Source organism: Piliocolobus tephrosceles, chromosome 17, assembly GCF_002776525.5.
Source record: "Piliocolobus tephrosceles isolate RC106 chromosome 17, ASM277652v3, whole genome shotgun sequence".
Classification (NCBI taxonomy): Eukaryota; Metazoa; Chordata; class Mammalia; order Primates; family Cercopithecidae; genus Piliocolobus; species Piliocolobus tephrosceles.
Genome location: NC_045450.1, coordinates 10,730,112 through 10,755,388, shown reverse-complemented (window position 1 = coordinate 10,755,388; position 25,277 = coordinate 10,730,112). Strand labels below are relative to the sequence as shown.

The 25,277-nt window shown below is 50.5% G+C and overlaps 2 protein-coding genes across 3 annotated transcripts in view; one reads left to right on the top strand and one right to left on the bottom strand.

Annotated features, from left to right (window-relative positions):
- Positions 1-1,109, top strand: part of TVP23A (trans-golgi network vesicle protein 23 homolog A) — a 52,083-nt gene extending 50,974 nt beyond the window's left edge. The window contains exon 8 of the mRNA XM_023231110.3: positions 561-1,109. The gene's annotated coding sequence lies outside the window, so the exon portion shown is untranslated. The remainder of the gene's footprint in view (positions 1-560) is intronic.
- NUBP1 (nucleotide binding protein 1) lies at positions 306-24,715 on the bottom strand. 2 transcript variants are annotated; one of them, XM_023231108.2, is made up of 11 exons: positions 24,645-24,715; positions 24,462-24,566; positions 21,250-21,383; positions 15,977-16,045; positions 12,905-12,937; positions 11,929-12,019; positions 10,640-10,794; positions 7,210-7,320; positions 6,816-6,918; positions 1,629-1,712; positions 306-615 (listed from the first exon to the last, which is right to left on the bottom strand). In XM_023231108.2, the coding sequence occupies exons 1-11, from the start codon at positions 24,661-24,663 to the stop codon at positions 557-559; spliced, it is 963 nt and encodes a 320-aa protein (XP_023086876.1). In that variant the 5' UTR covers positions 24,664-24,715; the 3' UTR covers positions 306-556. The 2 variants fall into 2 exon arrangements, with proteins under 2 accessions (XP_023086876.1, XP_023086877.1); XM_023231109.2 differs by lacking the exons at positions 306-615; positions 6,816-6,918 and having other exon boundaries at positions 1,650-1,712.
- Positions 24,716-25,277: the final 562 nt, after the last annotated feature.

Here is a 25,277-nt window from a genome sequence, read left to right as displayed (position 1 = left end):
TTTTTGATTTGACCCAGCTTCGCCACATGCAGTGATTTTAGAACGAACCCCAGCGTGAGCTCTGTCGCTTTCAGATTTTTCCTCAATCTGAAGAAGAGCGTTTGGACTTTGCTGTTTGAAAACATGCCTGTGTGTTCTGCAGTGAAGCCGCACACTCCCCCCTTTGGTTCTTCTCTAGGCTTTCTTATCTTCAGAGGCAGAAATGGCTTAAGTGGGAGTTTCTACAATCGACTAAGCTTCCAACACAGCAGAATCCCATGGTCCCACAACCCGTTTGTTTTTTACGTGAAATAGGCCTCGGGGGAGAGGTTTGAGGAGGGGGTTTTATTCTTAATACGGCACGTTTGTAGAGAATGCCCTTTATATATGTTCTAAGGAAAAGTGTACAAATACTCGATGATTAAAGTGTCTCTGCGAAAGTGGCTTCGGACCACGCCAGCATCTGGTTTCTTTTTGCTGTGACCCACCCCGTCCCGCAGCTGGTCGGGTCTGGCTGGACGTGCTGCCCAGGGAGTACCTCACTTGGTAACTGCTTGGTTCTGAACATTCTCTCATTTCAGGAATTGATGAGGTTCTCTTCTTTTGACTGACGGAGATCACAAAACTCTTGGATTCCTGGAAAACAAGACGACAGGCATAGAGTGCTAAGAATTGTCCACCCCTTGACAGCCCCGTCCTGTGCTGGGGAGGGCCGTGTCTTGACGGGGCTGGAATCCTCTGGCTAGTTCCATAAAAAGCCCGTGTCTGTGATGTCCTGAGTCTTTGAAAGTGACCGGAATACCTCACACTGCCCATCAGAGTCATAACCATGGCTGAGGCCTTCCTCGGCCCAACTATAGATGGAGGATTCTGGGAATGCTGTTTCCTTACCCTCAACATCATTTTTCTAGGCAAGTAAAACCCAGCCACAAATTTGGAGACCGCAGCTTTAACAAACACTGACACCTGTGCCTTCACTCTGGGGCCTCTGATGGCTGCCACTGGCTGCACGTGGGTTTGGTCTGGCTAACCAAAGTTTTTACTTCTTTTTTTTTATTTTTTTGAGACATGGTCTTACTCTGTCGCCCAGGCTGGAGTGCGGTGGCGCGATCTCGGCCCACTGCAACCTCTGCCTCCCAGGGTCAAGCCATTCTCCTGCCTCAGCCTCCTGAGTAGCTGGGACTACAGGCGAGCACCACTACACCTGGCTAATTTTCATATTTTTAGTAGAGACAGTGTTTCTGCGTGTTAGCCAGGCTGGTCTCGAACTCCTGACCAGCCTCAAGTGATCTGCCTGCCTCCTCCACCCAAAGTGCTGGGATTCCCCATGGGAGCCACTGCACCTGGCCTGTTTTTTTGTTTTTATCAGTTACTTTTTTAAATGAATTACTTTATCGCTTTATTGGGATGTATTTCCTAAGCCATCAATTTCACCTTCACCGTGTTTTTTAAACTATGAATTAATTCACAATCCTCACACATTGAGAGATTTCTCATGGACTCCTGGCTTCCTGGGCTATGGAGGCCACTGTGTGGTCATTGCAGACCCCACCACCCACCCATCCTTCCACACCCCCCATACCCTTGGCTCCTTTATGTTGCTTCCTGCCCCACAGGCATCTGCATTTAGTACTCATGGAAATACTTACTCTGAATTATACTTCTGTAGGCTAACGTGGCTGGGGAATCTGGGGCGTCAATGAAGAAAGACTGGCCTTTGTCACAATTCTTACCTTAAAAGAAACAAATGGAAGACAATTCAGTCCAAGAGGAAAACAGAGTGGCCACAAGATCTTGGGGCTCTTTCTGTGCTGGTGACAATGGGAATATCTTGAGCCCGCTTCACTCGTAATGAAGAACAATGTAGAAAAGGCCACTGGGGTCTCTGGGACCTTCCTTCCAGCAGGGTCCCCAGCCAGCATTTCAGCGTGGCTAAAGAATCAGGTGGCATACAGCAAATGCAGGTTCCAGGGCCCTACAGAGAACTGATTCAGCAGCTTCCAGGTGGGCCCAGGAGTCTGTATTTTAAGAGATTAGCTTTTGAGCAAAAGGATCATGAATGTACATGGTTAAAAAAAGTACAGAATACAAAAGGATATGGCGTGAAAGGCCAAGTCCAAAAAGGGCTACTAGTGTTCTAGGTGTCTTTCCAGAAAGATTATGCACATATAAATGTGCACATTCGCATGTGTGCACACACACATACACACACTCATATACCTAAAATACGAGCACATGACACACACATTCTGCCCACTGCTTTGTCTGTGTATAATTTTATCTTCCAGGTCATCTGTGCTGGTGTCCATCCGTCTGCTAGTCTTTCCCTGCCATGTGGCTATTGTTCCAGTCCCCTCCTATGCACACCCAGGTTTCTCTAGGACCATGTTATCCCAGAGCCAGGACACAGGGGCCTTGGAGTCACTGGGGGTGTTCTCGCCCCCAGTCTGCCCTACCTGCCCCCGGTTGTGGGTGGACCTGCCATCAGCTTGCTCTCCCCACTCTCCAGGCCCTGAGCTGCTGGAGAAACAGGGCCAAGTGACTGCGCTGCCCATGTCCCGTCACCAGCCTCAGGTGAACCCCAGGAGGACTTCCTACCTTGCACCTACCATTTCCTCAACTTCACTACTGTGCTGCCGTGTGGGACAGGGAAGTCCAAGTCGGGAAGAAGCCTGTGGGGAGAGGGTGGTGGGAGATGGGGAGCCCAGATGGCCCAGTGAGGCAGGAAAAGAGGGTCTGGAGGCAGGGAACATAAGGCCAATTCGCACTTGAGCCATAACAGGAAATGTCCTCTCCATAGGACGGACGCCATAAATGACTCTGTAACTTTACTTCATCCTCTTCATTTATATAGGACGTACCCCAAGTAGAGGATATTTAAACACAAAAACTCTGTAATGGGGCCTTTGAGCCCCTATTCTCAGGCCCATTCCCTTCCCACACTGTGGAGTTTACTTTCATTTTCAATAAATCCTTTCATTCCTTCCTCGCTTTGTGCGTTTTGTCCAATTTTTTGTTCCAGGTGCCAAGAACCTGGACACCCTCCGCCGTTAACACCGGGCCCATGAGACCATGTGGAACTTACTAGGGAGGCCCCTAGAGTGCACGTTCTCTGGGCCAGACCCGGGAGGCTGGGGATCCCAGAATACTCATGCTGGGGGTACTTTCTGTCCCTGATTTTCACCCAGGTCTCCCTTCCCCAGAGGGCTCCCCAGCCCCCAACACACAAATATGCTCTAGTGTTTTCCCATCCTAACTGCATTTCCCCCTGGGCTCCCACCTCTCCAAGAATGGGCATCATCATCAGACCAGCTGGTGTGAGCACAGCCCTGTTCCAAGAGATCCCAGGCATCCTCTCTCCACCCTGGCAGATCCCTCACTAGGCACCACTGTCACCTGCATTTTACACACGGGGCCATGGAGGCTGAGAGGGGAAATGACTAGCCCAAGTCCCATAGCTAGTGGTGGCGAAGCAGGGAGCTGAGGCCAGCCCTTCCTGTGATCCTCAGCACATGGGGGCCAGGACCCACAGCACCAGAGTGCTGGCATCTGCAATTTTGCCACCATGTCCCCAGAGGGGACTGAAGTGCTGTCGTCATGTCCTCCTGTCTGTTCCTAGGAAGGTGGCTTTGCCCCCACTCTGTCCCCAGTGACCTTGCCAGATGTGTGTCTGTCGCTTGGCCCTCACACTCCACCCTCCTGGGTGTGTGACAGTGTTAACCACCCCTTCCTTTGTGGCACTCCCTGGCCTTGCTATCTGTGGTTTCCCCTCAAGGTGAGGTTCCGCAATGTGCCATCTGACACACAGGACCAGGCCCACTGGAAGGCACTTAATGCTCTCAGCTCAGAACGAGCCCCGCAGCTGTCACCCGCGGCTCCTCTGCTTTGAAATGAGCTCTTGTGAACCGCCTGGAACTTTGCTTCTTTGTGAAAAGTGGCCCTGAAAGGAAAGACCAGGGCCGATACCAGGGCTTGGTGTGAGGGAGGTGGGAAGATGGAGGTTTGTGGCTCTTTGGAAGAAAAGCCACATCAGGATCTAATAGAGGGCCCCAAGGTCACTTCCTGATCTGTCAGACAATGGCAATGGCAGGCCTGTGGCTGGGCCCATGGACATATTTGGGTGGGTCAGCAAGCAAACATGCCATTGTTTTTGGTTTTTTTTTTGGAGACAGGGTCTTGCTCTATTACCCAGGCCGGAGTGCAGTGGTGTGATCAGGGTCACTGCAATCTCAACCTCCCCAGGCTCAAGTGACCCTGCTAACTCAGCCTCCTGGGTAGCTGGGACCACAGGCACATGCCACCACAATGGGTGAACTGTTTTTTCGTTTTTTTTTTAGAGACGGGGTGTCTTCCTGTGTTGCCCAGGCTAGAGCATGGTGTGTGTGTGTGTGTATTTAATGGAGTTAGTTGCCATCATTTAGTAATCAGGAGACTTTGGGTAAGGATATAGATTTCTAGCTTTTCATTAAATATAGGAAAATGTGGCAATTGTGATGGCCATAAGGACACACCTCTTGGATCTCTGGCAGCAGCTGCCAGGCTCCAAAATCCATCACGTTTGTGTGGAGGCAATGCTGCCCCCAGGCTGCTCCTAGCTAGTGGCTGAGCTGAGCATGGCACTCGGGCAGGCACATTTCTGGGAGATGCAGCCCCTCTGATGGGTAAGTGGGCTCAGAAATGCTCTGGTGGCTGTGCCCAGCTTTCCTTGACAGCAGCCAAGACACTCCAGCAGACTGAGATGCTTCAACAGACTGCCACACTCTAGCAGACTGAGATGCTAAAAAGTAAAGTACACTGAGGTGCTCCAGCAGGCTGAGATACTCCCATGGGCTGAGATGCTTTTGCGGGCTGATACGTTCCTTCCCCCACTCCTTCATCGTGGGTTAACACTCTCCTCTGTCATTTTCTCCCATAGATGTTTCCCCTGATAAATGTCCTGCCCACCAATCCCATCTCGGCAGAGCTGAACTGCGGCAGAGGTGCAGGCTGGCAGGAGTGGATGTGCCCTGGGCTACTGCAAGCTCCCGTCTCCAATCACATCCATTCATGCAGCCCGACTACCTTCAGGGGCCTTAGAGGGCAGCTCTCAGCACCACTTCCGGCCACTGCACAAGCTGCCTGGTGAGTGTTTTATAATGCTGGGGAAGGTTGAGAAAGCAGCTGTACTTTTCTGTATTTTGTTGGGGAAATCACATGCCAGAGAAGTATTGTGGGATGTGGGAATAAGGGAAAAAGGATTTGGGGACACAGTCTCCTGGGCACACTGCGTCTCTGGCGTTCTCCCGGGCTGTTCCCATCTGCAGAGTGACCCTCGCACCTCACTCCCCTACCACTTCCTCAAGGCAGCTGTCCCCCAACACAGTCCTCCCGGCTCCCGCTTGGCAATCCTGTCCACGTCTTGTGGCTTCAACACTCAACTGCATGGACACGAACCACCTTCTCCTGACGGACCCCAGAGCCTGCTGACAACCTGAGCCCCCAAGCCCCTCATCCACAGCACCCCAGAAGGCCCGGCCTCCCTCAACCACCCCTGCTTCACTGTCTTTGAGGGACGGACCCTCCTCCAGGTGGCTTGTACTGGCAGCAGGGACAACTCAACCCTCAGATGCCGTCACTTACTCTATCGTGTTGTCCCTTCCTTTCTACACCAACGCCAGAACCCAGGGCCTCATCCTGAACCTCTATCCCAGAGCAGCCGCCCCCGAGCCTCCTGCTCCCAGGCACGTGACAATGACACTCACTGACACTGACACTTAGCTGTTTCTCACAGGCTCCTATTCTCCCCCTGCAGCCAGGCCCTTCCCCAAGGCTCCCCACGTGGCTTCCGCGCTCCCAGTCTCCAGGCTCTCCCTGCCCTCTCCCCAAGCACTAGGCCTCCTGGCCAGAGCATTCTTCACCTGCCCCGCCCCTTGCCCAGCCCCTCTCTCCTGTCCCCCTCGCTCCCGTCCCCGCACAGACACCTCTCACTGGCCTTGGTTCCCTGACAAATGAAGTGGAAGTTCCGAGGTGTGGGTGCAGCCGGCACTCCTGGACCCTGGCCTCCCCTCCAGCCTTCTCTATCTGTTCTCCCCTCAGACCTAAAGGCGAGTGCTGGACCCCCGGCAGGAGCCACAGTGTGGGCCGCAGTAACAGTGATGGAGGCCCGCCTGGCTCTGCGGTCCTGGGGGACAGCAGCCTGCTGCGGGAGCAGCTTCGAGTGTAGGCCCTGCCCGGTGCTCCGCTGCGAGTGGGTGCCCTGCAGGCATGTGGGTGGAGATGTGATCCCCGTCCCTCCTTCAGCCCCAGGGCCACTCAGGGAGTGGGCATCTCTTGGGATCCCGGGGGACCCAGGCACTTAAGAGGATTTGTCGGGAACTTGGCCCCTGCTCGCAGGCGAGTGATCCGCGTTCCCGTCTGTCCCAGTGCTGGAGACAAAGGGGCCTCATCTGTGCGATGCTGACTTCTCAGGACACAGGAGGCTGGGCCCCTTCCTGAGGGATTTTCACCTCAGGCTGCCCTTCTCTGTAACCTGGATGCCATGCCCATTCCCTGGAGCCACCCCTCTACTGGGCACCCTCCTCAGTCCCCTGCCACCAGCACCCTCACCAACTTCTACCCCGTTCTTCCAGGTCTCACCCCTCTGCCTGAGGCCTGCTTGCTCCCGCGACCTGCTCGCAGAGGTCTCGGCCTCTCCCGGTGGCCTCTCGGGGTGCCAGCTGGAGGGTGGGTCTGGCTCCAGCGCCCCACTGACCTTCCTCCTTCCATTGCCCCTCTCCGTAGCTGCCCCCGTTGTGCCCGAACCATGCCTGTGGGGTTGACCGAGGAGGGAGGTCCCGCCCCACATGGGAGTCACCCACCTATGAGTGGATCCAGGGGCACTCTGCCAAGGAGAGGGACCTCCAGGTCCTGGCACATGAGCTCCGCACCCCCGGTCGTGGGAGGGAATATCTGAGATTCTTTCTGCAAAGCAAATTCAAAGGGGAGGAAACATCATTTTTTTGTAGAATCACAAGGATGGACCACATTTTAAAGAAACTTACAAAAAAAAAAAAAAAAAGGCTTATTTTGAATGTGAAACACTTAACACCAAAAGAACTTTCCTTCAGTCAGCAGAAAGGGATTTTAATTGTGATTCCACTTCCCAAAATTATGGGGAAAGCAGAAACAGTTTGCAGAGCAGCCTTCGATTGTTTCCTCAACCATGAGAGCAGGATCTTGTTGGGCTCGCCTGGTGGCCGCACGCGCCCTCACCTTGCATTTCGGACAGATGAAGCCGCTCATGTTCTCCACCACCCCGATGACGGGCAGCTTCACCTTGCGGCAGAAGGTGATTTCCTTCCGGACATCCTGGAGTGACACCTCCTGTGAAGGTGAAAAGACCAGTGATTCCAGCATCAAAGTGCGAGAAAGGGAATGTCTGTGCAGCCGAGGGGTGGCTGCAGTGCAGTGGATCTGCAATCGTAAAGCCTTAGAGGTTTCTGCCCTGACAGGGTTTGGCTCTGTGTCCTGTCCCCATCCAAATCTCAGCTCCAACGGCAATCCCCATCATTCCCACGTGCTGAGGGCAGTTCCTGGTGGGAGGTGATTGGATCATGGGGGCGGTTTCCCCCACGCTGTTCTAGTGATAGTGAGTTTTCACGAGATCTGATGGTTTTGTGTTTGACAGTTCCTCCTACACACTGTCTCTCTCACTGCTGCCACTGTGTAACATGTGCCTACTCTGCCTTCCACCATGACTATAAGTTTCCTGGGGCCTTCCCAGCCATGCGGAACTGTGAATCAGTTAAACCTCTTTCCCTTATAAACTATCCAGTCTCGGGCAGTTCTTTACAGCAGTGTGAAAATGAACTAACACATGCCCTTTGCCAAATCTGTATTTATTTAGTGCCTACTAGTGCTAAGCCCTGTTCATTTGAGGTGCTATTTACTTCCCACACAGCCAAATAGCAAGAAATCAATCTAAAAAAAAATGACTCTTTTTTTTTTTTTCAGAGACAGGATCTCACTCTGTTGCCCAGGCTGGAGTGCAGTGGCACGATCCTAACTCACTGCAGCCTCGACCTCCTGGGCTCATGCAATCCTCCTGCCTCAGCCTCTTCAGTAGCTGGGACTACAGCCATGTGCTACTCCGCCTGGTTAACTTTTCAATTTTTTGTAGAGATGGTTGTTGCCCACACTGGTCTTAAGCTCCTGGTGTGAAGTGATCCTCCTGCCTTGGCCTCCCAAAGTGTTAGGGTTAGAGGCATGAGCCACTGTGCCTATCTGAAAATGACCTTTTAACGCATCTACACACTCCATGTCTCTATACTATACTATATTCAGCCAGAGTGTCCACTGTTTTCTAGACCAGAGCTTGGCAAACCCCAGCCTGGGGGCTGAATCTGACTGGTTTTATAAATAAAGTTCCTCTGGAACCGGCCATGCCTGTCCGTCTAGGCACCATCTGTGGCTGCTTCACGCCACGGTGGCACAGCTGAGGGGCTGGGACAGGGACTGTGGGGTCCACAAAGCCTACTTATTATCTAGCCCTGTACAGAAAAGTTTGCCGATCCCTGCTGTAGATAATTATAAACACAAACAACTTTATGGACTAAAAGAAAACAAAGAATATTACCCAATGTGGACAACTTTGCATTTCCTTCTAAACTCTTGAGATTTTACAGTGTGATTACTATGTGTACACACTGCTCAGTAGCTCCCTATTTCCCCAGTTAACATTACCACAGATCCCTGTGCCCAAGTCCTGCTGTGGTTTGTCACCGTCAGGTGTAGTGACTTCTTAGCACCTGGGGTTTCACCATTCACGTGAGCCCGAAAGGCTCACAGCTTTGGGTCTGTTCTTTTCCTGAGATGCCTGTTCGGCTCTTGGCACTGAGGCGGGATGCAGAGGAAGAGGCGTTCAGCTAGAAAGTCAATGGGCTGCGACTCAGTCTCTCATTTCTTTGTTTCTTTTTTTTTTTGAGACAGTCTTGCTCTGTGACCCAGGCTGGAGTGCAGTGGCCCGATCTCGGCTTACTGCAACCTCTGTCTCCCGGGTTCAAGCAATTCTCCTGCCTCAGCCTTCCAAGTAGCTGGGATTATAGGTGCCCACCACCACGCCTGGCTAATTTTTGTATTTTTTGGTAGAGACAGGGATTTACCATGTTGGCCAGGCTGGTCTTAAACTCCTGACCTCAAGTGATCTGCCTGCCTTGGCCTCCCAAAGTGCCAGGATTAAAGACATGAGCCACTGTACCCAGAACCAACTACTTTTTAAAAATGCGACAGAAAACATTCCTAAGGACATATCCACTTTCCCTCCCTGCCATCACCCGGGCCAGGCCATCCTCCCTCCCGTCCAGGGACCCAGCTGGTATCCTCCTCCTCCGCGCCGCCCCCATGTTCCCTCTCTGCAGGATGCCAGAGCGGACACGAACCCTGTCACCATTTTCTGACCCAGACACCCTTCCCATGGCCGCTGGGCCATGGCTGTACCCTCATGTGTGTGTCCAGCACCTGTTCTCCTCAGGGAGCCACAGGGGCCACCAGGGAGGGCCAGGCCTTTTTACTGCCCTGGTGCCTGGCATGGAGAGTTCAGTGAGTGCTGGATGAGGGTAAGACTATGGGTCGTCCTGATTGATTCTGGCCAGTGAGATCAAATCAAACCTCATTTGCTGGGCTTCCTTAGATGTGGAGGAGAACGTCATGAAGGGAAGTCAAGCGTAACCGTGGAGCAGAGCCCTTGGTGTCTCAGGCCCCTGAGGTGGAGAGCATCACGGTCCTGCCCGCAGCTGCTCTCTGCAGGGTTATAGCCAGGAAACTTCCCATCGCTCTCCTCAGCTCGGGCTCACCATGGGCCTTGGGGAATAGCCACTAGGTGACTGCTACAGAGGGGCGCTGGGTGTCACCAAGGAAGGAGCAAAGGCACCCAGTGGCTTATCTCGAAATCCCTGTCTGCACCTGGCTGGTTCTGTTGAAAACTGGAGAGGTTTCCTCAATCATTCTGGAATGTAAATGGAAAATCCACTGTAGACTGGGGGACCTGAGACATGGACATGGCAAGGCTGACAGGGACTGGCAGCACAATATGAATTATAACTGCACTGGTGGTTTCCCCAGTTTCCTCAACGAAAGTTCAGAAAGCATTCTTGACCCACTATTGTTTAATCCATGGACTAAAAAAAACAAATCGTTGAATGACCGTCAGCTGCAAATGTTTAGACTAAAGACGAAGTTTTTCTTATTTTTATCTTTTGAGACAAGGCCTCACTCGGTTGTGCTGGCTAGACTACAGTGGCGTGATCATGGCTCACCGCAACCTCCTTTCCCCAGGCTCAGATGATCCTCCTACCTCAGCCTCCCAAGCAGCTGGAACTACAGGTACAAGCCACCATGCCTGGCTAATTTTAAACTATATTTTTGTAGCGATGGGGTTTCGTTACGTTGTTCAGGTTGGTCTCGAACTCGTGGACTCAAGTGATCCTCCCATCTCAGCCTCCCAAAGTCCTGGGATTACAGGTGTGCACCACTGTGCCCGGCTGAAGTTTTTAACAAGAGGTTTCTGCAGATGCGCATTGGATGCAGCTGTGGAACACACACTGGGAAGAGCCTTGGTGAGACCAGGGTATGAGAGCCAGGCAGGAAAGAAACCTCGCAGTGTGGAGCATGGTGTGGACCCAGCCCCAGCTGGAAGCTCGCTCACCTGGGGAGTGGTGATGAGCACCGCTCCGTCGATGCGTGCCGCGGCCAGGTACTGGACAACCGAGAGGTGTTCATCCGATGTCCCGGGTGGGGTGTCCACGATGAGGTAGTCGACCTCTCCCCAGTCCACATCTCGGAGGAACTGCTTGATCATGCCTAGAAAGAGAAATCCGCAGGGGGTGCTTATTTCCTTTCTTTTCTGTACTTACAACTCCCTTCTTTTTTAAAGGATGGGGTCTTGCTTTGTTGCCCAGGTTGGATCTGAACTCCCAGGCTCAGGCAATCCTCCCACCTCAGCCTCCCAAGTAGCTAGGACTATAGGTGCGTGCCACCATGGCCAGCTCAAGGAGAAGCATGATCTGATCTTTTTGTGCCTTTGGTCTATGCTGTAAATCAGTGGCTCTCTCAACTGAGAGTGAACTGCAATGTCTGGAGACATTTTGGGTTGTCACAAATAGAGTAGGGGGTGGTACTGGCATCTTGTGAGTAGAGGCCAGGGCCACTGTTTAACACCCTATGATGTAGAACACAGTCTACTCCTCCCCCAGTAAAGACTTATCTGGCTCAAAGTATCAATAGTGCCGAGGCTGAAGCTTGCCCTGATAACACTTTCACATTATTACCTTAAGTCTCAGTACCAGATCAGCCTGCTGCTGATCTCACCTCTCTGACCCAAATAAGCCACTATAAAACTATGATAAAAATAATTTCGGGGTTCTACAGCTTTTTTTTTTTAAGACAGAGTCTCGCTCTGTCACCCAGGCTGGAGTGCAGTGGCATGATCTCGGCTCATTGCAACCTCTGCCTCCTGGGTTCTCCTGCCTCAGCCTCTCGAGTAGCTGGAATTACAGGTATGTGCCACCATGCTCGGCTAATTTTTTGTGTTTTTGATAGAGACAGGGTTTCACCATGTTGGCCAGGCTGGTCTTGAACTCCTGACCCCAGGGGATCCGCCTGCCTCGGCCTCCCAAAGTGCTGGGATTACAGGCGTGAGTCACCACACCCGGCCAGGGTTCTACAGCTTTTAAGGAGAGAAAAACACACATTTTTTCATTTACAATTATGATATTTACAATTTTGTAATGGAATTACAAAAGATATTTACAATTATGTAATGGAAACTGGTATTTCTATTAGCTCTTTTCAACCAGTGAAGAAAGAGGCATTGGAGGCTTAAAAATAATATAGTGTGAAGTCCCGCAGGCTGAGACTGGCAGGACAGGGAGCAGATGAGGCCAGGAGCCACAGCGCGTGTGGAAGAATGTGAGAAACAAAGGCAGAGTGGCAAACCGTTTTTCTTGGGTCCCCTCCAGATAACAGCGTCATCAGGACTGCTGAGCAGGAAGCCCACTGACATCACCCCCAGGTTGTCTTCCACGTACTGCAGAGGGAACAGGGGGAGGGCAAGACACGCTTTACTCAAAGCCACACAGTGAGGCTCTCCCCCAGGACAAAACTACGATATGACCTATGAGCAGATTTACTCTTTGCATCCTAAATCATTTTTGGGGGGAAAAAAAAAAGGGGGTACCATGTTGGGGGATTTGAAAGAGGTACTGTATGTCCATGGGCTGCAATGACAGGGAACTCAGCTAAAATAAGTAAATGTCATCTCCTTAACTCTCTTTTTTTTTTTTTTTTTTGAGATGGAATCTTGCTCTGTTGCCCAGGCTGGAGTGCACGGTGCGATCTCAGCTCACTGAAGCCTCTGCCTCCCAGGTTCAAGCAATTCTCCTGCCTCAGCCTCCCGAGTAGCCAGGATGACAGGTGTGTGCCACCATGCTCAGCTAATTTTTGTATCTTTAGTAGATTCAGGATTTCACCATGTTGGCCAGGCTGGTCTCGAACTCCTGGCCTCAAGTGATCTGCCTGGCTTGGCCCCCTAAAGTGCTGGGATTACAGATGTGAGCCACCGCACCCTGCCTCCTTAGCTCTCTTAACCAGAGATGTACAAACTATGGCCTCCAGGGCCAAATCTGGCCCACCATCTGTGTTTTAAATAAAGTTTTATTGGAATACAGTCCTGGTTGTTAAGTTACATGTTACTACTTTTGTGCTACGACAGCAGGGAATGTAGGCCCACATGCTGAAAATCTTTACCGTTCTACACTTTACAGAAAAAGCCTGCCAATCACTGGATTTAATCACATCCTCTGTGCCTCGAAAAGCACCCTAATAAATACCCATGGACCAACAAACCACAAACCCATTATGTACACACAACCACACACTACTGTGAAAATAGGACAAAGAGGTGAAAACTCACCACTGGAGACCAGCCGGAGCCACTCTGGTGAACCTGTGTGAACATGAGCACCGATGTTTGTTAGTAGAAATCACGTACCCTGGTCACATTTCATGCACAAATTGTACAAAGAAAGAAGATGGTTTTATGAAATACAATTCATTGTCTTATGTGGTACCACGAAATTCCTAAAAGGAGGTGAACAACTAGGGTGTGGGTAATAAAGATGCAACTCAACTCCCTTTGTGCCCTAAGCTGGGTTATTTGGAAACTCTACTTGGGTGTCTAGATAGGGAACAAAAGTTACTCAAGTTCAAATATGATGTTGTGTCTAAGGTATTTTAAAATAGTGATAAAAATCGGCTGGGGACTGATGAGAAAATGCAGGTACCTGTGGAGCAAGGAGCTGGCTTCTGTAAAAGCACAGGAGCGAAGGGAATGAGCTCTCGTGAAACAGCTACTTCAGAACCTGTCCTGAATCAGCTCCAGCCGCTGCCCCAAGGGCAAGGGCTGGGGGTCAAAGGGGAGCTCCCTGGGGCAACAAGATTCCGAACTCTTCCCTCCAGCAGGTGTCCAACAGCACACAAAGTGCAAACTGAAAGTTTAATTTTCATGATGAAGCCTTACTTTTCTCAATGGATTTACTGAGACATGATTCAGAGACAACACGACTCACCCATTGAATGAGTGGCTTTCTGTACAGTCACAAGGTGCAGCCATCACCACAGTTTTTTTACTTTTATTTTTGAGATGGAGTCTTGCCCTGTCGACCAGGCTGTAGTGCACGGGCGTGATCTTGACTCACTGCAACCTCCACCTCCCGGGTTCAAGCAATTCTCCTGCCTCAGCTTCCCAGGTAGCTGAGAACACAGGTGCCCACCACCATGCCCAGCTAATTTTTGTATTTTTTGTAGAGACGGGGTTTCACCATGTTGGCCAGGCTGGTCTCAATCTCCTGACCTCAAGTGATCTGCCAGCCTTGGCCTCCCAAAGTGTTGAGATTGCAGGTGTGAGCCACTGTACCCAGCCACCACAATTTTAGAACATTTTCATGACGCTAAGAAGAATCCCTATACCCCTCAGCTGTCACCACCCCTCCTCCAGTCTCTCTCACATCCTCCCAGCCTTAGAGGGCCCTTCATCTACTTTCTCCCACTGTGGACTGACCTACTCCGTACATTGCATGTCAGTGGAATCACACAACATGCGGTCCTCTGTGACTGATCTGAAGTTCTATTAAAAGAAACCCAGCCAGGTGCAGTGGCTCATGCCTGTAATCCGAACACTTTGGGAGCCTGAGGCGGGAGGATCACTTGAGGTCAGGAATTCAAGACCAGCTTGGTCAACATGGTGAAACCCTGTCTCTACTAAAAATACAAAAAATAGCTGGGCGTGGTGGTGTATACCTGTAATCCCAGCTACTCAGGAGGCTAAGGCAGGAGAATTGCTTGAGCCCGGGAGGCGGCGGTTGCAGTGAGCCGAGATTGTGCCATTGCACTCCGGCCTGGGCAACAAGAGTGAAACTCCATCTCAAAAAAATAAAATAAAATAAAATAAACCCCACAAAACCATTCATTCCTATTTATACTCGTTTGCTAAGTCCACTTGTCTTAAAAGAGGGGTAAACAGGATGATCCAATAGTGCAGGAGAAGAAAACGGCAAAACTTCTGTTTTATTTTCTTTTAAATTTTCTGTTTCTATGAAATCCTTAGGTGTGATGACACTAGCTTATACCCTCACTGGGGCGTGTGCTACCAAATCCATTGGGGGTATGTGACCAGGCCTCAAGGGGTGATACTGCTCTCCTTCCCTACTCCCTCGGAAGCAAACCCCAAGGCCTTAGAAGTGCCTGCAAGGCCTGGCCCCATCTGCCTCGGGCCGCCCTCCAGCCCCACTGGTCACTCCACTGAGGACACAAGGACACCTGGCGTCAGAGGCCCATGCACTTGCTCCCTTAGCCCAGAATGCTCTTCCCCCAGCTCTCCCCTCCCGTCATCCTCGGCTCAAATGCCATTTCTCAGTGAGGGCACCTTTGACCACCCCTCAGCCCCTCTGACCCTGCCCTACTGTCTCTCCCCTCACTCTGGCTTGGTTTCACATTATCTAGCATCTGCCTTCTCCCACCCAGACAGGGGTCTTCATGGACCTTGTTCACCACTGCATCCCCAGAACAGGATCAATGCATCCCGGGCACTAATTAAAGAACCAATTTGAGACTCTTGGGACATCCCAGCACCCCCAGCCCCAGCTTCCATGCACTGCCCTTGGGGGAATCCTCTCTTGGAGAGCTTCTTGCTAGCAAGAAGAGGCCAGCAACTACACAGATTGCTACGGCCCTGCCCCCAGCCCACATCACTCACCCGCCCTGCAGTCTCAGTTCCCCAGGGGAGACCACAAGGGCAGAAATATTCCCGTGCTTCTAGGGTAGAGACCCCTACCAAGCCCTGGACGAAGGTTCCCAGTCAGAGCTAAATTTCCGTGTCTTACTTCTGCATTTCGCTGGCTGTTTCCCTTCCCCTCTGAGGAAGCATCGAAACCAATGCTTCTCCAATGGTGTAGACAGACTTCATATGTAATCCTGCCCTCCCCAAAACTCACAGTTGTTGTTAAAAGTAGACGGATGGACTACTGAGCATGTATCTGAGCTCCTCATGTCCACAGAAACATTTACAGGCCAGATGCGGTGGCTCACGCCTGTAATCCCAGCACTTTGAGAGGCTGAAGCAGGCGGTCATCAGAGGTCAGGAGGTGGAGCCCAGCCTGGCCAAAATAGCGAAACCCTGTCTCTACCAAAAATACAAAAATTAGCTGGGCATGGTGGGAGGCCCCTGTAGTCCCAGCTACTTGGGAGGCTGAGCACAAGAATCGCTTGAATCCATGAGGCGGAGGTTGCAGCGAGCTGACGTCGTGCTACTGCACACTCCAGCCTGGGTGACAGAGTGAGACCCTGTCTCAAAAAGAACAAAACAAAACAATAACAACAAAAAAAACATTTATGGGCTCCGCATGCCTCTTTGTTGAGGTTTGACAGTTCAGTGCTACAGAGTTTGCCTCGAGAGAATAATTTCCTGAGTTCTGTAACCGGCTATTACCTGTTCTCCTTCCAATCCCATTATCTTGGGAATCGATGGCCCACATATATCGATGTCTAGAAGAGCAACCTGGGGAACAAGAAGAGACCAAAGCGGTTACATAACTGAATGCACACACTCCAGATGCGCACAACTGGGAGGGGAGTGGGGTTAGAGGAGGACGGGGAGAAGACAGAAACTGGGTCAAACTTGGAGCCATCAGATTCTCCTGAGAGACTCCTAACGCTGATCTCCAGGTTCATAAACACTGATGCCCCCATTCCCCTACCCCTCAGCCTGGCTGAGCTCCTCAAGGGTGATCTTACAGACCTGGCCGTCAAGTCACTTGGAGGCTTGAGCTCAGACCCTGTTTGCTGAGCCCTGGCTGGAGGAGGCAGGAAAAGGGGCCTAGCGCCTTTTTGGCTTCTGTGACAGAATACATGGAATAGCCAAGAGACGGCAACGTTGGAGCCACCCTCAACAGCTCTCCTTTGCTCACTCCCTCACCAAGTCTTGGTTTCTGCATCTTAAATTTTTCTCAAACTCATCTTTTCTTGTTCAGGAGCCTCAGATGCAAGCCAAATCTAGCCTATTTAAGCAGAATATGAATGTATTAAAAAAATATTGCAGACTGGGTGCAGTGGCTCACGCCTGTAATCCCAGCACTTGGGGTGGCTGAGGCGGCCATGTGCCTAGAAGGTAAGTATCATTATCTCTGGTTTACAGAGGAGGAAACTGAACTTTCAGAGGGGACCAGTTCAATAAGCAGGGAACAGACCTGGGACATAAACAGGTCTTTTGGCCCCAACTGGGGCTCTTTCCAGTACACCACAGGGCCTGCTGTGGAGGACCAGAGTGGAGCCTCTAGCTGAACCTGATCAAGCCCTGTTTTCCTTTGATCCTGAAGGTGAATGATGGTTTAGGCTAAGCTTTCAAAACAGAGACTTAAAGTAAGATGGGAAACCTGGAAAAGTTCTTTGCTTGTGACTCGGGTGCAGCTTCAGGCGACCCCTTCCACCCCAAGCCTTCCCCTCTGACACAGGAGGTCTGAGACGGCCTTCAGAAACCTTCTGAGAACAAGGCCAGTATTCATCTTGAAAGATGCGATCACTCAAACCCAAAGTGCTGCACCTCCGGGTCACTTTTTAACTTGCTCCAAATTAGTTTCTTGCCTCCCTCTTGAATCCTCTCAACAAACCCAGCCTCCTACTTCCTCAGCACCCAGCACTGTCTCAAACCCGTGGTGCACGGGAAAATGCCATCCACAGACCAGCGCTGGCCTCAGGCGCCCTCTACGGGGCCATCCGAGGAGCAAAGCAGAGTGACAGCATCAGAAAACCTGACTTGCTCTCTCAGGACCTTGATACTTGGGACTGATGTGTCAATGATCCATGGGGAGATGACACTATCACCATGACTGTGATAGAGACTTTCCTCGATACTCTCAGGTTTCTAGCGACACTGTCTCCATGCCTTTCCTTCAGGGAACAATTTAACCAATTCCCTTCAGAGGAATTTCACTCCCGTGGGGAGTGAATCTTGAGCGAAATGATGTAACGATGCGAGAAGCATCTAGCGCACTCATTCCCATGGCAGGCCCGGGAGGCTGTTGACAAGCTCCTGCTACCCAGATGGCCAGGGTGGTCCTGGGTCCTGTCTGTTCAGACTTCCTGCTGATCCTATTACTACCCCAAAAATCTGTCCAATTAATTCTGCTTAGGTTTGCTCAGAGAAGCAAAGCTGAGAGCAACGTGCCTGCATTCCTCCATAGCAGGACCTCTGGGCCTGTGTTTGCAGCTGATGGGAAGAGGCAGCGTTTGCTGCAAAAGGTAGAGACGCTGCAGGGCTGTTGGGATCCAAAGTGTTTCCTTTATCCAGCACCCCAAACTGCCCCTGATGAGGGTAGGGGAAGAGGGATTTAGTCCCAACTTTTAGTCCTTGCACAAGTTGCTTCTGCTCTCTAAGCCTTGGCTGTCTGGGCTTCCGATCTGCGAGACGAGTGCTCCGGGGTCAAAGCCCCTCCCAGCTCTGCAGTCCCAGGACCCAGAGGAGGGCCTTGCACACTGAGTCCTGAAACACCTAGTGCTGACCTTGTAACGACAGTTTGCCTTTCAGATCACAAAGATCATAAATGTTTAATTTATGGTAGCCGGGTGCAGTGCCTCAGCACTGTAATCTCAGCACTTTGGGAGGCTGAGGTGGGCAGATCACCTGAGGTCAGGAGTTCGAGACTAGCCTGGCAAACATAGTGAAACCCTGTCTCTACTAAAAATACAAAAATTAGCTGGGCGTGATAGCATGCGCCTGCACTCCCAGCTACTCGGGAGGCTGAGGCAGAACAATTGTTTGAACCTGGGAGGCAGAGGATGCAGTGAGCTGAGATCGTACCATTGCACTCCAGCCTGGGCAACAGAATGACATTCCATCTCAAAAAAAACAACAAAAAAAGTTTAATTTATGGAGGTTGGTGACTTGTTATTTATTTATTGTTTTTGAGGTAGGGTCTCACTCTGTTGCCCAGGCTGGAGTGCGGTGGCGCAACCATGGCTCACTGCAGCCTTGACTTCCCAGGCTCAAGTGATCCTCCTACCTCAGTCTCCTGAGTAGCTGGGACTACAGGTGTTCACCACCATGCCTGGCTCTTGTGTGACTCTTAGCTGTCTCATGGCTCAGGCTTATGCTACAGAGGCTCCTTCTGCCTTCACCACAACTTACACACCCCATGGGCAGCCTGTGACCTGTCAGGGGTGTTTTCTAATTCTGCTGTCTCTTGATCCAAGGCCCTTTGTGCCAATGAGATGCCAGACACCTGCCTGCCTCAAGCACTAACATGGAATGGTCTTGCATAGAGTTAGAGCCAAGCTTCCACCAGACCACCAGATGGCAGGCAGAAAAGGGTCAGGGCACGTTTTACCATCCTGCTGGATTTAGGGCAGGGAGAAATCTGTGCTGCTTGACTTTAATCAAGACATATTCAGCATTTTCCATGTGTTGACACTTTGCAGATAGCGATGTCACTGTCATGAGTAGGTCTGCCTGGGGAAAACACACTTTCCTAAATGCTAACTTCTTTTTTTTTTTTTAAACCACCACTGCATAAAGAAATACAGCTGATCTAGCCATATTTCCACACTGAATGGTGTGCTTTCCTTCTATATATTGCGAAGTCTAGACAGGCATGCAGCAAAGACTTCAGAATGTAATTACATGAAAGTGAATGATGTAAACAGTTGTCTACTCACAAGTGGTTACTTGCAAGTGGCGAGATGAAAGCCCATCTCCAGTGAGCTGTTTAGGAATATTCCTGACAGCTTCGAAAAGCGAAGTTATTCTAAACAATACAGACAATCTGAGAAAGCAGATTTCTTGGCCAGCCCACCAGGCCAATACAAATTTGACCCTCAAATGGCAAGAGATTGCTGACCAACAGAATGATGAATGAACAAGTATATGCATGGGTACGGGTGTGTGTGTGTGTGTATGTATCTATATACTTTTTTTTTTTTTTTTAAACGGAGTCTCGGTCTCTTACCCAGGCTGGAGTGCAGTGGGGCAATCTTGGCTCACCGCAACCTCTGCTTCCTGGGTTCAAATGATTCTTGTGCCTCAGCCTCCTGAGTAGCTGAGACTACAGGTGCGTACCACCACGCCCAGGAGACAGGGTTTCACCATGTTGGCCAGGCTGGTCTCGAACTCCTGACCTCAAGTGATCCGCCCACCTCAGCCTCCCAAAGTGCTGAGATTACAGGTGTGAGCCACCGTGCCCAGCCCAACAAGTGTATTTTGAATCTGCCCAGTACCGTGCTTTGGGTAGGCTACAAACTCATCTCTAAGGCAGTATAATCATCGTCTCTTCATACTGAGTTAGTGAAATAAAGTAATGAAAATGGTGGCCATCACAGTCATCTACTGAGCAGTCAGGCCCCGTGGTAAGTGCTTTATATGTGCCATCTCACTTAGTCCTCGGAGTCCCATTTTATAGATGAGATGGAGGAAGAGTAAGCCTGGTAACTTGCCCAAGGTCACAGCCTTGGTGTAGATGGAGCTGGGACCTGAGTTTGGGCTGTCTGATTCCAAAGTGTGTGTTTTTAGCGACCTACAACCCCTTTTATTAAAGCTGAGATCCAGAGGGCAGCACTGGGTAATTTGAGTTTTCATGCTCGTCTGTATACCTGGGTGGAAATGAATAAACTTGTATAAGGGCCAGCAAAAATTTTCCACAAGGGCCAATAGAAAATATATTATTAGGCTTTGTGGGCAAAATCAAGGATCATATGTAGGTACTTAGGTACTAATTTAAAAATTGCAATTTTAGGCCAGGCGCGGTAGCTCACGCCTATAATCTCAGCACTTTGGGAGGCCGAGGCAGAGGGATGCCTTGAGTTCAGAAGTTCAAGACTAGCCTGGGCAACACGGCAAAATCTCATCTCTATAAAAAACACAACAATTAGCCGGACATGGTGGCAAGCACCCGTTGTCCCAGCTCCTTGGGAGGCTGAGGTGGGAGGATAGCTTGATGAGCCCAGGAGGTAGAGGATGCAGTGAGTCCTGATCATAGCATTGCACTTCAGCCTGGGCGACAGAGTGAGACCCTGTCTCAAACAAATAAAAAACATTTCAAAAATGTGAACATTCTTAGTTCACAGGCCATAAAGACAGGAGATGGGCTGGATTTGGCCCACTGGTTATAGTTTGCAGGTACCTGGCTTAGAGAAAAGCAAAAAGGGGTTAATGAAGAGGAAAAAGAAGCGTGAACGTCACGTAATAAACTATCCACATGCAAGGAGAGATGTACATCTGCTAGTCATTTTCTTGGCTAGGGAATCCAATGAAATGCTTCATTTGACTACTGGGTATTTCTTTGTTCTCTGCAGCATTGAGATTCCAAAGAGGCCAATTCAACTTAGTCTAAGGAAATCAGCTTTTTGGTTTTTTTTTCTTTGACAGTCTCATTCTGTCGCCCAGGCTGGAGTACACTGGTGCAATCTCAACTCACTGCAACCTCTGCCTCTTGGGCTTAAGCGATTCTCATGGCTCATCCTCCTGAACAGCTGGGATTACAAGCCTGCGCCACCATGCCCAGCTAATATTTTGTATTTTTAGTAGAGACAAAGTTTTGCCATGCTGGCCAGGCTGATCTCAAACTCCTGGCTTCAAGTGATCTGCCCACCTTGGCCTCCCGGTGCTGGGATTACAGGCGTGAACCACTGCGCCTGGCCCAGGAATCCGTTATTTAGTAGCCATCACGACCCTCAGACAGAATGAGCATCTCCCAGTGGTTCCTGAGGTCTCACCTGTGTGTTTTCATCCTCTGCTAGGCCATGGGCAAGATGGGCGCTGAATGTGCTTTTCCCAACACCGCCTTTCCCAGACAATACCAAGATTTTGTGTTTTACGGTCTTCATTTTCTCTTTGATTTCCTCTATAGCTGCAAAGAAAGCCAAAGTTCAGGGGATGAGGTCCCTGACCAAACCTCAGATGTCACTCTTCCCGTCAACTACAAAGAGCTAAGTCCTAGTCCTAGTCCTAGTCCTGGGGCTGTTTAAAAGGATCCTCTGAAATACCTCTTAGTCAATGGTAGAAACAAGCGTTGGGAAGAAAATAAGGCTATTATCACACTTGAAGGTATCTCATTTATTGGTTTACACGTTTGTCTCTCCCAACTAGAACATACTCTCCACGAGGGTAGCTGTCTGAAGCTTTCAGTGCTGTATTCCCAGCTCCAGAAGGGAACTCTGCATACAGTAATGGTCTCCAACTTGGGGACAAAATCCCCCAGGGACATTTGGTAACGTCTGGAGACACTTTTCTTTCTTGTTTTTTTTTTTTTTTGAGACAGAGTCTCGCTCTGTCACCCAAGATGGAGTGCAGTGGCGTGATCTCGGCTCAGTGCAACCTCCGCCTCCTGAGCTCAAGTGATTCTTCTGCCTCAGCCTCCCAAGTGGCTGGGATTACAGGTGCCTGCCACCATGCCCAGCTAATTTTTATATTTTTAATAAAGACAGTGTTTCTCTTTGTTGGCCAGGCTAGTCTTGAACTTCCGACCTCAAGTGATCCACCCACCATGGCCTCCCAAAGTGTTGGAATTACAGGCGTGAGCCACCGCGCCCAGCCTGGAGACACTTTTCATTGTCACAGGAGAGGTACTGCTGGCATCTGATGGGTAGAGGCCAGGGATTGTGCTAAATGTCCTACAATGCACAGGACAGCCCCCCACAACAAACAGTGAACCTGCTCCAAATGTCAACAGTGCCGAGGCTGAGAAACTCTGACACACAGCAGGCACATTATCTATCAATGAAATTATCTTATTTCAAATCTTTAAAACAACACATGAGGTATAAAGGAAAATAAAAAGTCTCATGACTGGCCAAACTCAAGTGAAAGTTAAGCCTGAAAACCTCGCAATACTGCTGTCCTCCTCCCCGTCAACAGGAAGCTGTCACTTCCCAACCTTGTGTTGAAGCATTCTACGTTAACCAGACCCCCGCAAAAGGCCAAAGGCCCCATGAATCTCCATCGTGGGATAATTGCCCTCACAAGTTGCTTCTAAGGAACTTCTTTGCTGGCCCCTAAACCTTTGAAGATGAATATCCTCCCATAAACAAGGACATGTCAACTGTAACTTTAGGGCTGTAACCTTAGTCTATCTCCTTCCCTGTTACTGATGTCTGTTGAATGTCACACTGACAATGTCCATTACAAGCTTATCTTCCCACAAGCCGAACAAAGACAGGATGAGATCAGTCCTTCCTCTCCTACCCTGAGACGTCTGCCTAATTAATTTTTCCTTTACTCCCTCTTTTGAATGTTTATTTTCTATATAGCGTAGACATACTGGGCAGTAATTAAAACCTCGTAAGAATGTAACCACCTGCCTCAAGGCCTACCTTACTTTTTCCTGCATGCTTTTTCCCCTTTTAATGAAACAAGTAAACACAAGCCTCCTGGAACCTCTCCAGGGAGCACAGGCCACAGAGATTTCTGTGACTTGTGTTTTCCAGGGCATGCCCTCAAGCTATGGCCCAATAAACCTCCACTGGTAGAGACTCAGTGTGGTCTCTCCATTGGATCGACAGAGGTATCTGTTTTTTTCTTCTTCTTCTTTTTTTTTTCTCTGAGACAGGGTCTCACTCTGTCACCCAGGCTAGAGCGCAGTGGCACGATCTCAGCTCACTGCAACCTCCACCTCCCGGGTTCAAGTGATCCTCCCACCTCAGCCTTGAGAGTGGGCATGCACCACCACGCTGGCTAATGTTTGTATTTTTAGTAGAGACAGGCTTCACCATGTTGGCCAGGCTGGTCTCGAACTCCTAACCTCAAGTGATCCACCTGCCTCGGCCTCCCAAAGTGCTGGGATTACAGGCGTGAGCCACTGCACCCCGCCTGTCTCCATTTTTGATGAGGAACCAGAAGCTCAGAGAGGTTAGGAGTATTGCTGAAGGTCACACTGCACGGACCCAAGAATCAAACCCAAGTCTCTCTTTGAACTCCTTCAAGATTCTCCCCTTTGGCCAGGTGCAGTGGCTCACGCCCGGAATCCCAGCACTTTGGGAGGCAGAGGCAGATGGATCACCTGAAGTCACGAGTTTGAGACCAACCTGGACAACATGGTGAAACTCTGTTTCTACTAAAAATACAAAAAGTAGCCGGTCCTGGTGGCAGGCGCCTGTAGTCCCAGGTACTTGGGAGACTGAGGCAGGAGAATCGCTTAAATCTGAGAGAGGAAGGTTGCAAGTGAGCTGCGATAGCACCACTGCACGCCAGTCTGGGCTACACAGCAAGACTCTGTCTAAAAAAAAGGAGGGGAAAAAAAGAAAAAAAAAAGAATGTCCTCCTGCCTCCTGCTTTTTAAGGTCCTTCTGAGCAGGCTCCCAGGGTCCTCTCATCCTCGAATCTGTGTTTCACAGCACTCAAAGCTGTGGTGGTTTAGTTGCTAGCTCACGTGTTTGTTCCCCCTGTTAAGCTAAACTCCACTAGGGCAGTGACCACGCCTGATCCCCAGCTGTGTCCCCAGTACAGCACCATACCTACGAGGCGATCAACACATTTGTTTAATGAATGGGAGAATCACTCCTCAAAAGGAAAAAAATTGTGTCAAGAAAGTAGCTGGCAGAGCCAGGATGTAAGTCCGAAGACTCCCGGACTTCGAAGCTTATCCTGTTTTCTCCGCCGTCGGTTACTGTCACTCAAACCTCTGGCCCCGACCCTGTTAATTATGTCCCTTTAGACTCCACGCCGGTCAGTCTCCCCCCTCCACCCGCGCCACGTCCTTAGCGCTCGCCTTCTAAAGACCTGGTTCCTGTGAGTCAGTCATTTCAAGCTCTGCCCTCACCCTGCCCACTTTCCACGCCCCGTCCCCTCTGGGCCCCACCCCTCTCCGAATACAATCTCTTCTAGCCCGCCTCTGTCACTCATTCTGCAGATTCCGCCCCCTCCCTCCCACGCCCCGCCTTTTCCGGGCCTGCGCCTCTCACTTCCTGTTGAGGCCTTGCCCTTTTCTCACCCGGGTCTGGAGTGGCCCCCGCTCCAGAAGCGCACAGCCGCTGGTTGGGGCATCCCTGACATGAAGCCCCTCTGCCCGCCTGGGCGCTGTCGGCCCCTGGACAGTCTGCGCAGAGACAAGACCACAGTTAGAGCAGCTCGCTACACTTTGGCCCAGCCACCCACGCCCCCTCCGCGAGCTCACCGTGAGGCACCTCCTCCATTCCGTCGCCTTTGCTGCCTTCGTGGTCACCGGAACCCGCTGTCGTGCATTTCCGCCTTGTGGGCACAATCTGATTCTCTGGCCGCGCGAAATAAGTCTGGGAAAGAGGGGGCTGTGCGCACGCGCGAACCGTGGGCCGCGAGACTGAGACTCACGTCTGTCTGTTCCTTTTCGGAGATTTCCTTTCATAAATACTTCGGCAGTGCATCTCCTAAGAACAAAGGCGTTCTTCATGACCTCAGTGCCGTTTTCGTACCCAAGAGATTTCATATCGATGCAGTACTAGCCAATGCAGTATTAGCCAATAGACAGTTTGTATTCCAATTTCAGTTGTTAGACCCCCCCCCCCCTGGATTCACTCATTGCCTGGAGTTACCTCTCTCCTTTAATTCACATCAGTCCTTCCTTTTTTAGGGGGAGTCTCATCACATTGATAATTTTGACGGGGCCAGACCAGTTGTCTTATAGAATACCCCATATTCTCGGTTTGTCTAATCCTCCCCTCCCTCTTACCCCGTAATTACATTCAGGTTAGTTTTTATTTTTATTTTTTTTCCTGCAGAACACACTTGGATAATGTCAATTTGTCTCGTTTTGGGTAATGTGAAGCTTGAT

Excerpts from the sequence above, each read along its gene's own strand:
- NUBP1 (XM_023231108.2), bottom strand. Across the intron at positions 16,046-21,249 it reads CAGAGGATGAAAACACACAG|GTTGCTCTTCTAGACATCGA; the intron begins GTGAGACCTCAG and ends CTTGTTCCCCAG. Across the intron at positions 12,020-12,904 it reads GCTCCGGCTGGTCTCCAGTG|TACGTGGAAGACAACCTGGG; the intron begins GTGAGTTTTCAC and ends TTCCCTCTGCAG.